This window comes from Populus euphratica, unplaced genomic scaffold, assembly GCF_000495115.2.
Source record: "Populus euphratica unplaced genomic scaffold, PopEup_1.0 scaffold475.1, whole genome shotgun sequence".
NCBI lineage: Eukaryota > Viridiplantae > Streptophyta > Magnoliopsida > Malpighiales > Salicaceae > Populus > Populus euphratica.
The window spans coordinates 247,866-259,872 of record NW_011500195.1 but is presented as its reverse complement, the minus strand read 5'-3'; the positions used below and the strand labels follow the sequence as shown (position 1 = coordinate 259,872).

General features: G+C 33.9%; 1 protein-coding gene across 1 annotated transcript; it reads left to right on the top strand.

Annotated features, from left to right (window-relative positions):
* Positions 1 to 9,975: 9,975 nt before the first annotated feature.
* LOC105111783 (uncharacterized) lies at positions 9,976 to 11,330 on the top strand. The gene is made up of 5 exons (XM_011007234.1): positions 9,976 to 10,201; positions 10,294 to 10,328; positions 10,361 to 10,375; positions 10,799 to 10,903; positions 11,192 to 11,330. The coding sequence occupies exons 1-5, from the start codon at positions 10,097 to 10,099 to the stop codon at positions 11,328 to 11,330; spliced, it is 399 nt and encodes a 132-aa protein (XP_011005536.1). The 5' UTR covers positions 9,976 to 10,096.
* The last annotated feature ends 677 nt before the right edge of the window (positions 11,331 to 12,007 follow it).

Genomic DNA, 12,007 nt, shown 5'->3' with positions numbered 1-12,007 from the left:
CTAAGGTTGCCATAGAAGTAAGGTTGCCAAAGTATCAGCAAACTGGTTTTTGTCTCTTCCCATTTGGGTAAAATCTATCTCATCAAAGCCCTCAGTCAGTTTCGAGAGATATTGTGATATGGTATCAGTTTTTCTTCCTTAGTCTGCCATTCGCCTTACACTTGACAGATTATTAACATTGAATCCCCATAGACATCAAGCTTCTTTATTTTCATCTCCAAAGTAGCTTCTAATCCAAAGATACAAGCCTCATATTCAGCAGTATTGTTAGTGCATTCAAATTGTAGTTTAACTATCATAGCCTGAATTGCTTTCGCTTTATCAGGATCGACCTCTATTCTTTTATTGCTTATCACAAATCCTAGCAACTTTCCAGACTTTACCCCAAATGAGCATTTTGAAGGATTCAACTTCAACTGATACTTCCTTAGTCTTTCAAATAATTTTTGTAGAACCTGAACATGATCTTTTTAATTCTTAGACTTGGCAATCATATCATCCACATACAATTCAATCTCTTTATGTATCATATCGTGGAAAAGTGTCACCATTGCCCTTTGATATGTGGCTCCAGCATTTTTCAACCCGAATGGCATCACTTTGTAGCAAAATATTCCCTATGGTGTGACAAAAATGGTCTTTTCTTTATCTTCTTCAGCCATTTTAATCTGGTTATAACCGGAGAATCCATCTATGAAGGAGTAAGTTGAACTCTTAGCAGCATTGTTTACCAAGACATCTATATGAGGGAAAGGAAAATCATCTTTTGGACTATCTTTGTTTAGATCCCTGAAATCTACACATACTTTGATTTTCTCATCCTTTTTTAGTACCACCACTATATTAGATACCTATTGAGGGTATTTAATAACTTCTAGAAAATCGGCATCCACTACTTCTCTATCTCTGCCTTGACCTTGAGCACAATATCTGGGTGAGTTCTTAATTTCTGTTTAACAGGTTTACATCCTTTTATTAAAGGCAATCTGTGTACTACAATATCAATGTCTAAACCAGGCATATTTGCATAAGACCAAGCAAACACATCAATATACTCTTATAGTAATGAGGTTAAACTGCATCTTTTTTCTGTAGTAATCAAAGTTTCAATCTTTAGCTCTCTTTTATCTTGCTCAGTGCCTTGATTTATCACCTCTAATTCTTCCTTTGCAGGTTTCCAAGTATGCTCCGACTATTCTACCCATCTAGCAAACTCTTCATCCCATTCCTTTTCATCCATTGCAATCTCATCCTTATCAAAGTTTGGTCATTCATTTTCAATGTAATATGTTTGTGGATTTATAGAGGATTCACTTTCAGAATCCCTGAAAGCGGAAGGTGTTTTTAGTGTGAATGCATATCTTGTAGCCGAATAAAATAAAAGGAAGATAACAAATGCTAATGAAAATGCTTGATCTCAATAATTTTTTAAAAGTTGGCTCAACAATTATGAAAAGACCTTATGTTGTCATCTTGAGCCAAGATTTCCAACTAGGTATAAAAACACAAAGCAAACTACAATGCAAAGCACACAAAGCACATATAGGTAGATGTTTAATCATTACTTCTTGAAAACAACTAGGGCTTCTTCAATCTCCCAATTCTGAAATACTTCTTCAACTGAAAGATTTCACACAAAGGCGCTGGCTGAAGCTTCTTCTAAAGTATGGACAATTAACTAAGGTAACAATTCCTCTTCTTTTATTGTTTTTTGCTCATCATCACAGTTCTAGCCTTTCTCTTCACCTTTCTCTACATTGTTGATCCATGACAACAAGTTTCTATCCCAAGACTTCCATCATGTTTTCAGGTTTCATCACATATACTGACTTTGGAAAAGAAACATGGATAGGTGGGATTACAATGTCTTCTTCCTTTGGCTTTCTTCCTTCTATTCTGGCCAATCTTCTTTCTCGCTTTATCCTAGCAGCTCTCTTGTGATCATCTTTCTTAGGCTTAAAGCCAAGCCCAAACCTTTGATCAGCGGCCTTAATTTTCATCATGTTGACTCTTTTAAGATTTCCAGTAATTAGATCATTCTGGAATGGTAGACCATGTTTCAAAAAGCATTTAGCTATCATTCTGACAGTATCAGAAATAACTGGTCTTCTCAACACCGTATTCTTTGGAACTCATTCGGTGTTCAGAATCTCAAAGGCATGGAGATTTCCATCTTTACAATCTTCTGCTTTAATATAAGGGACTACCATATTCCTTATCATAGACAACATTTCTTCTGCCTTAACTTTCATTAGAGTACCATTGATGATGTATTTTAGGCATTGGTGTAGATATGATGTCACAGCCCTAGAGGCGTGTATCTATGGTCTTCCTAATAACAGTTTATACGAAGGATGGATATCCATCACTTATAGGGTTATCAAAAACATTTGAGGCCCTATAAACAATTCAATATCAATGGTCCCTATCACCTATTTAGGGGAACCATCATATGCTCTAGCCGTCATAGTACTTGGCCTCATATGAGTAACATCAATTGGCATCTCATCTAGCATATGCCTTGGTAGTATATTCAAAGCTGAACCATTATCCACAAGTACTTTGCCGATCAGATAGTCCTTATATTTCACAGTGATATACAAGGGCTTGTTATGCCTAGTCCTTTCCGGGTCTAGCTCATCTTTAGTGAAGTATAAATAATTAGAGGTTTGAATTCTTCCCACCAAATGCTCCATTGTATCTTGAGTAATATCCTGTGGCTCATATGCTTCATTCAACACCTTTTGCAACGCTTTACGGTGTAACTCAGAACTTAAGATAAGTGACATTAAAGAGATTCTAGGAGGAGTTTTCTTCAACTGATCTACCACACTATACTCACTATGCTTCATCAACTTCAAAAATTCATTAGACTCCTCTTCACTTATGGGTTTGTTCACTTCCATATCTTTAAAAGCATCAACAGTTTCTTTTCCTTTAGCTTTCCTCTGCCTCTCTAATTCTTCTAGTGTAAAACATCAACCACTTTGAGTTAAACCACCGATTTCAGTATGAAAGATAGGAGTAGGATTTTTAACGTTGAAAGCATACCCATAATTGTAAGGTATTGTGCTATAACTTCCATTATTGGTGTATACAGGCTTGGTTAGGATTAGTTTTGGCAGACCACCCACAGTTGGTTAAAGTCTACAAACCTCCTATTTTTTCTCCTAGCAGCCTATCATCCCAACTTCACTGCTTTCTTCTTAACTTTCTATTCGTATAATGCCGAAAATCAGTATCTTTTTCACTTTTTGGTGAAATTCTTCGCAATCATCAATGTGATGTCCCACCTCGCCATGAAACTTACAGTAAATATTTCCATTCATTACTAGTTCAAACTTGGATAAATATCCAGACTGTACCATCATACCATATAATTTTTCCATAGAAACCTTCAAAGTTCTTTCCTTCTTACCCTCTACTCCTATAACATTCACCCCTCTATTGCTTGTAGCATGATTAGGTAAAGGGTTGGAATTCACATTCGGTGCATCACCAAAAGTTATCTATCCAGCTTTTATCAATTACAGAAGCTTGTTTTTAAATGCATTGCAGCTTTCAATGTTATGCCTAACAATGGCAGCATGATACTCATATGTCATATTAGGCTTATACTAATTTAGGTATGGAGGTTGTAGTGGGTTTAAAGGAACAGGGGCCACTTGCCCAATACTCAACAACTTCGAATACATTTCTCTCAAGGGAAGTGGTAATGGTGGCAACCGTTCATGGGTTCTTTGAAAATTCCTTCTTGGAGGATTAATAATCTGGTTACTTTATTGGTCATTTGGTTGGTTTTGTTGGTTGGTAGGGAAGGGTTTAATGAAGTTTACACTTGCAACTTGTTGGGTAAGTATTTGGAAGTTATAGTGATGGTAATTTTTCTTCTTACTCTTGTACCCTCCTTCCACATTGTTCACCTCAAACTCCTTCTTTTTCCCAATAAAGCCTTTCTTCTTAGTAGCCTTTAACATTCTCCCCATTCTTATTATTTGTTCTATCCTCTCAACAATAGTTACAACATCATAGAAATGCTGAGCTGAACTACTCACTAGGTGTTCAAAGTAGGGAGATTTAAAAGTGTTAGTAAACAGAGTGACCATTTCTTTTTCTAACAAAGAGGGTTGTAAACGAGATGCTTTTTCATGTCATCTCAAAACGTATTCTCTTACAGTCTCTTTGTTGCCCTTCTCTATGACTAACAAGCTTGACCTGTCCGGGGCTACCTCCATGTTGAATTTATACTGCTCCATAAAAGTTTTGACCAAATCTTTCCACTTTCTGATCTTTGTATTATCTAACCTTGATACCAGCTTAGTACTTCTCTAGAAAGACTATCTTGAAAGAAATGGATGAGAAGTTTCTTATCGTTCATCACTTCTACCATCTTATTGCAATAAGATTTAAGATGAGTGATTGGGCATTCAGTTCCCGTATACTTGATAAATTCCGGTACCCTAAATTCTTTAGGTACAACTACATTTGGGACTAAACATATCTCTGCAGCATGAACAGGATCATATAAGTCTACCCCTTCGACTACTCTCAATCTTTCTTTTAGAGCGGTTAATTTATCATAATCAACAGGTTTAGAGTATCTCATCCTTTGTGGGTCATTAGTTATCAAGTTTATAATCGGCACTTGTGCTAGTAGAACATTAGCAGTGAACTGCTGTTCAAATAAAGAAGGATTTGCCCCTAGATTTTAAGAAGTGAATACAAAATGAGCTACTAACATAGATACAGATGGAGTTGCAACTGCTGGTTGAGTAGAGATATCCTCTCCAGACTTGGATACCAGGGTCTACTCGAGTAGACTTGTAAGTTGTGTGATGTCATTTTTCATGCTCTCCAACTCTTTTTGATAGTTAGCCTCTAGATGTGCTCTTTCTTCGTTCTCTATTATCTTTCTTCATAGTCGAGTGTAATGAATTTTATGGTCTTTTGGGGGACCTATATTTCAACCTGAATGAATGCAAGTAAAATGAATGAAATGCATAAATGGATGCAAAATGCCATATGGATAATGCATGCTTATTATTTGTTTCAGGTTTTCCTTTAACTTATGATGAGGAACAGACCAGATTAGATTCTTTTAAGAAAGTTCTCATTGAGGACTCCAAACCTACAAGAACTTGAATCGATTTAGGGAAGAAATTTGATGCCATAACTCCATATCAAAATAAACATTTCTCATAATGAAAAGATGATGAAATTGTCTTTTATTGGTTTACAATATTAGAATTACAACAAGTCAATCTTTCCAAAGCCTTGGACCATTATATATTGTTATCTTTAATTAACCCAAAAAACTAATGGAATTCATTTCTAGTCATTGGCTCACCATCAGCTATTTGTTGGGCTATGCTTCTTAATCCTAAAGTATAATTCTTGGCATCATCTACTTGTAGATGATAGCGCATAGCTTCAGAAGCACAACATTCTGCTTCTTTTTCTACATTTTCTTTTTCTGATGATAAGGTTTGCTCAATGGAAAGCAAATGGTCCACCTGCTTATCTAAATTAGCAATTACTGTATCTTGATTTTGACACTGTTCCTGAAGTGATTTATTTGCCTATTCCAACTTTAATGCCATTTCCTCAGATTTTGATGCTCTTCTAACCCATTTCTTCATGTTGACTTCTTGCTTCCTCTTATCTTCTGACATAAATGCATATTTTTCTTGTAGCTGCTAGAACTCAAGTTGTTAATGTTGTAGCTGAGTTGACAAGTCATCCTTTTCCTGTTTCGTGATAGCCAATGCTTTTTCTCGAATGGCTAGATTACATGCTAACTTTTTTTTTTTTAGCCGCTAACTCTTCCACTTTAAAATTCAAATTTAGGTTGTAAGATTCATGTTGAGCATGAACTTCTTTATATATGTCTTCAGCAGATTGAATCAAAGACCTAGATGACCCTTCAAATGCAGGCCTACCAGGATGTTTCCATGCTTTTTTCACTAACTCTAATAATTTCTTTGAGGTCTTGAAATCTTTATAAAATGTTGCCAGCTCGGTAGTCCTTGGAATAAAATGCTAAAATCCAAACTGTCGTAAAACCATGTTAGGACAATAACTAATACAACAGCGGGCTCCTATCAACGGGACCTATGGGTACTCACCATAGTATGCCAGATAAGATTTGAAGTAAGAATATCGACTCCTCCAATGAAATTGAGATTTACTTAGACTCAAAAATAGTGATTCCCATGTAGCTCTTCCTACTTCATGCAAATGTTTTTCAACAAAATTCTCCAGCTTAGAATAAAGATACCATAGGGTACCAACCAAACCTGAAATCTTCCCCTCAATCATGTGACTCATAGTCCAGACAAACAATAGCTGCAAGTAACATCTTAAACGATCCTTTCCTGTTTTTCTACAATAATTCAAGAATAAGAGAGTTTTAGCCAATATTGTTGTAGCAGGATTAATTTTAAGGGTCGCCATACTTTTAAATATATTAATAGCCTTAAAATCGATCATTCCCTTGGCAAATGGGAAAAGAACCAAACTGTATATGCCTAAGGTCAAAATTCTCAATCGAATTTCATTGTTGTCATCATGTAGTCTCCTCTGGAATACAACTTCTAGCTCATTCCAAAACCAACCCTAGCTATTTCCTTGTGAAGTTGCATGTGATTTTGCTAGTTGATAGTCTATTTGGGTAATCCAAGCAAAGTTAGAAATGCATGTTTTATAGGTGTATAAAAGTATACCTTTTCTCACTTGGGACAATTTAGCAGAGATTCATACTCCTCGATAGTAAAAGTCATATCCATAGTATCAAAAGTGAAGCACCGATATTCTGGATCCTAAAAACCTATCATGGCTTGAAAACAAGCATGTTGGACTCTAATTTTCATTAAATGTGACAAGTCCCCATATTGTTTCTGAAAATCAATCTAATCATGAACAGATAGCATTTCCCAACAATTTAGTAGTTGTCCTGTACCAAGTGGTCTATCATCTAATTTAATCTGTGCTGGTAATTGAGGCTCAAATTCTGATGGCAAACAATCCCCTTCATCATGTTGGCTCAATTCTGATCTGGTTAAAAATTCCTCAATAGTATTGGTTTTTTCCATCTCACACTTCCTAAGGATCGGTGGAGATATAATGAGAATATAGAATGTATATAAAAATGTATGTTAATGCAATGACATTTATTTGTGTCTTAGAGGGTATATCCTACTTGATAGGATTTAACTCATAAGGTTTGGTAAGTTATAATCATGAATGTTTGATGAGATTTACAAGTATTAGCATTAATCGAATAAGATGACTAATGTAATAATGTTAACAATCTATAATCAGATTGGAACCTCCTTTGGTGTGGTTTCCAATTAAATAATAAGAGTTTATACTATACTTGTTTGACATATCATTAGTGAAACCTCTAACCTTGACATTTGTTATTATCATCGTTTAATCCTTACATTAATATTCCATCTCAAAGGTCATCATCTTCTCCTTCTTTTTCTTTTTCTTTATTAATATTACTACTACTGCTACTACTACTACTATTATTAGTATTATTATTATTATTCTAGTTGTTGTTATTGTTATTGTTATTGTTGTTGTTATCGTTATTATTATTATTTTTTATAATTTGTATAATTAACCTCCATGTAGTTCGACCCCGGTCTTGCCGGGTTATTTATTACTTCGACACTCCTACACTTGGGAGAAGACATCAATCTTTTAGTCATGTCAAGTTTTTGGCGTCGTTACCGGGGAGGTAAGTTCTTGTATAAATTATAATAGTTATTTTAGTTTCTCTTTTCACTTTTCTTGTATATAACTTTGTTTCTTTTCTCTTGTTTCTTCTTCTTTTGTTTTCTTCTTTCTTTTATTCTATTCCTACACATGCATGAGAGTGTGGTCACGTACATCAAGTGGTAGACTTTGTAGGGTATCCTCATCATTTTCAGAAAATATAGCCAATGAAGATAATTAAACACTTCATAATAAGAATAATGAGAATAACCGTGCTAGAACACTTAGAGACCACATGAATCCCATAAGAACAAGTGCACCATTATGCATTGTTTTTCCTCCTGATGCATCTCATTTTAATTTTAAGCCAGACATTATTCAACTTTTACCTTCTTGTCATGGCTTAGAATTGGAAAATCCATACTTGCATTTAAGGGAATTTGAGAAGGTTTGCAACACATATAATAATTTAAATTATAGCATGAACACCATTAGACTAAAGCTCTTTCCTTTTTCATTAAAAAATAAAGCTAAAACATGGCTACAAAATTTAAGACCAGGATCCATTCGTGCTTGGAGTGAAATGCAACAATAGTTTTTGAAGAAGTTTTTCCCATCTCACAGAATAAACTCTTTCAAAAGAAAAATCACCACTTTCACTCAAAAATCAGGAGAAACATTTTACCAATGTTGGGATAGGTATCAAGACTCACTTAGTACTTGCCCTCATCATGGTTTTGAAACATGGAGATTGATTTCACATTTTTATAAAGGGTTAATGATTAGTACTTAAAAGTGCATTTTTGTCATGTTTTTATATCATCATTTTGCACTTGAAGTATCAATAACTCCTTAACTAAAGCATGTTTTATAATAACATATCTAATAATATAAGATACCTTTAATTTGTGGTAAATATTCATTTTAAATGCAGGCCTATCACATAAATAAAAGGATTGATTGATGACTTTAAGAACTTAAATTGCAAGGGGAAAGAGATGACCGAACTTAGAAAAGAGATGTCGGAGCAATCCAAACCAGAACCCTGTAGATTTCAGCTTTAAGTCTACTTTATATGGATGGAAAGGTAAGACATAGGTCTACAACTTTTATATGGAGCCCAAGATCTAAAAAGACCATTTTCAAGTCCAAATGGTATCAACTACAAAGAAGCCCGAATCTATCCTCCAGCCTGAGCACTGTTCAGTATTTTAGTCATATCTGGAGTTCTAGAAGTTCAAATGAGCTGAATTGTTTACATAAGAAAGATGAGACAATTGCCTACAACTTTCATATTTTCAAATGGCTCCAATTTGGACGTTATTAATGACGTTTTGGGCAAACAAAAGAAGATAAGGATTGTCACCAAGTCAAGAGTTGGCCACCCACTCATCAATTAATCACCAAATCAATAGTTTCCAATTTTGGCCTATAAAATGAGGCATTTGCCATGCATTTAGGCATCTTAGTGTCTATATCAAGATCATACTCTCGCTTTCTCTCTTTGTATTTTTTGTAATGTTTATGCTTTGCTTTCATTAATATCAAGTTTATGTCTTTCATTTCCTTTCATTTACGTAGTTAACTCTTATTTTATTTATGTTCTTATTTTATTTGTCTTGTCTGTAAAATAAAATTTAAACTCTAATTTTAGTTACTTTTTTTTAAAAAAAATTAAACGAGATAAGATAAAGAAAATATCTAAAAAGTTTAGGTAAGATAAGAAAATTTTAAAATAACTGGATTTAATTAAACCTAATCCTATTCAATTGGACAAAACTATACAAAAGAAATAGATAAGAAATTTCAAAACAACTTTGATTGTGGGATAGGATGAAACCTTACCATATTGGTACTTGTAAATGAGCCCTTAAGTTATTAGTAATATTATTTATCGTATTGATTTTGCATTTAACTATAGTTTTTTATAAATTGGTAATTATTTTCTTATAGAAAAAAATCAAAGGATTAATTTCAAAATAGATTATATTACTGTATCATGACAAGAATGGAGTCAAACCATCAATTTAAAAATAATAGTTGGATTGGATTTGACCTAACCCTAGCCACATTTTTCGTTGGGACGCTGACAATTTTGATGCTCTGACAACATAAGTTTCCATTGGAGTCATTACTCTTATGCTTATCCAGCACAAGCAATTACGTGGTACAAGGAAACTACGAAAGAGTACGATAATTCTTAAGTTGGCAATCCCACGTATAATTAGAAAAGAGAGAAAGTACGTGAACACGTGTATGAAGGAAAACCCTGATGAGAGGATGAATCCAGCCTATATAATCTCTCATATACATTTTGAAAAATCCCAACTCTAATTAGAGGCGTTGTTTTTAACAAAATAAATAAATAAATAAAATGGAGATAGTTAGAAAAGAAGAAGAGGGAGATGATGAGGAGGAGGAAGAGCTTAAAACAATTCTCTTTTATCAATTTGAGTATATACCAAATCAAACTCCTAAGGTATGTATGTTCTTGTTTCTTATTGTTCTCTTTATTTCTTTTTTGTGCTGTCAATCAAGATTTAAAAAGGAATAATACTTAATTTTCTTCAGATTTTGGAGCTAAAGAAAATGGAGAGCAACTGGACATCCATCATTTTGCAGCGCGCTTCAGGTTGACTTGGATCAAGCATAGGTATTGCATCTGGCTTTGTATTGGTTAATTTCTTTTCTTCATTTTTTTCTTTTTCTTTTTCTTAATTATTTGTAATAAACTAGATTAAAATTGAATTTTCCATGAATTTAAAATAAATTACATGAACTAAGAGTTTTGCTAAACCGTTGTTAAATTGAGAATAAATCTTTTATTTTCATGTCTAATTGGAACATGTGTAAATGATACTTTCGTATGATGAATGACTTTATATGCCAAGTAGACCCCTAAGAAAAAGGGCTTTCACGAGTCCAATCTTGCAATTTTATCACTTAGCATATATAAATTTCTAATATTTACTATTTGTTTCAAAGGTCAATTATGCATAAATTTTCACAATTTAATAAGGGAGTTTAATTTGAGGATATTAATGTAGCAGATATATTTACTATGTTTGAAATATAGTGAATCTCAGTTAAAGTTAATCAGCTCTCTCTTGCAGTACCAGAATGAGGCTTGGGATGGCAAGGTGGATGTGGGGTGGCATATTCAATCCGATTGCGCCTCTCAGTAGCGTAATTGATATGATGCCTGTTCGTAGGTTCTAATGTGGGAGAAATTATTTCTTTGCAAGAAATTGACCAGGCATCAATCATTTTCATCTATCCATTCATCCATCTGGTTGGTTTGTTGCCCATATTGTTCGAGTAATTTGGTCGGCATTTTCTTGCACATCCTTGAATTGCTCTTCTAGAACCCCAACTTCTAGTTCATCAGAAGTAGAATTCTCTCATTGTTCTCCTTGTTCACTGAGCATGGCGAGTTGGAAAGCTTAACATCTTTAATCCCCATTTCAAGGAAGAATTCAGCAACTTCCTTGGAAACTGTTGCATGTGAGTTTCCAGCACCTCCTGTTACCAGCAGACCTCCTGTGTATGGATTAACTGCAGCTGCAGTTTTCATTACTAGCAACTCGCTCAGGATGTCTAGTTCTTAAGCAAGACTCTTGCCTTTTGCTTCAACAATTTGCTTCCTGAATAGTTTCCCTTGCATTAAGTGGAGCTCCATTAAAAGGAGATGCATCCAAGGTCACTAAGCCACCTTGTTGCAATATACATGCTTTGCACTTCTGGTTTCTGTAATCTAAAGCCACATCAATATATATAATCATGGATGCTCATAGAGATCATGCCTCTGCTAGAAGCTGCCAGTTTCATTTACAGAGATTAAACTTGCAAACTAAAGAAGAACTATCAGGGTAGAATGAATGATAAAATTACTCAGATTATTTTAGATACTTTGTAATAGCTTTATGTAGGTAATTGCAAGGATGCAAGAAAATCTGAGTGGTCAATATTAACTTTGTATTGAATTCCTGTAACAATAGAATATACACTTGAATGATTCTCTGACTAATCTTTCAGAAATTATCTTGTACTTCTCTGTTTTATGTTTCCATATTAATCCAATTTACAAAATGAAAAAAATGAATATAGTAATATAAGAAAATAAGAATATAAACTTAGCAGCCTTCAAGAAATGAAAATAATAATTATTACATTGATATTACTCTCTCTCTTTTCTTTTTTTCTAAATATTTTTGAAAATAGATAACAATACTTTTGAGGATAAATTAATATGAATATAAATAAAAATATTAGTGACATTATATAT

What these genes read in the sequence shown, in the direction of transcription:
- LOC105111783 (XM_011007234.1), top strand. Translation starts at nt 10,097, where the DNA reads ATGGAGATAGTTAGAAAAGAAGAAGAGGGAGATGATGAGGAGGAGGAA. An exon ending in TACCAAATCAAACTCCTAAG is followed by an intron (nt 10,202 to 10,293) that starts GTATGTATGTTC and finishes AATTTTCTTCAG; the next exon opens with ATTTTGGAGCTAAAGAAAAT. An exon ending in CAATCCGATTGCGCCTCTCA is followed by an intron (nt 10,904 to 11,191) that starts GTAGCGTAATTG and finishes CCCCATTTCAAG; the next exon opens with GAAGAATTCAGCAACTTCCT.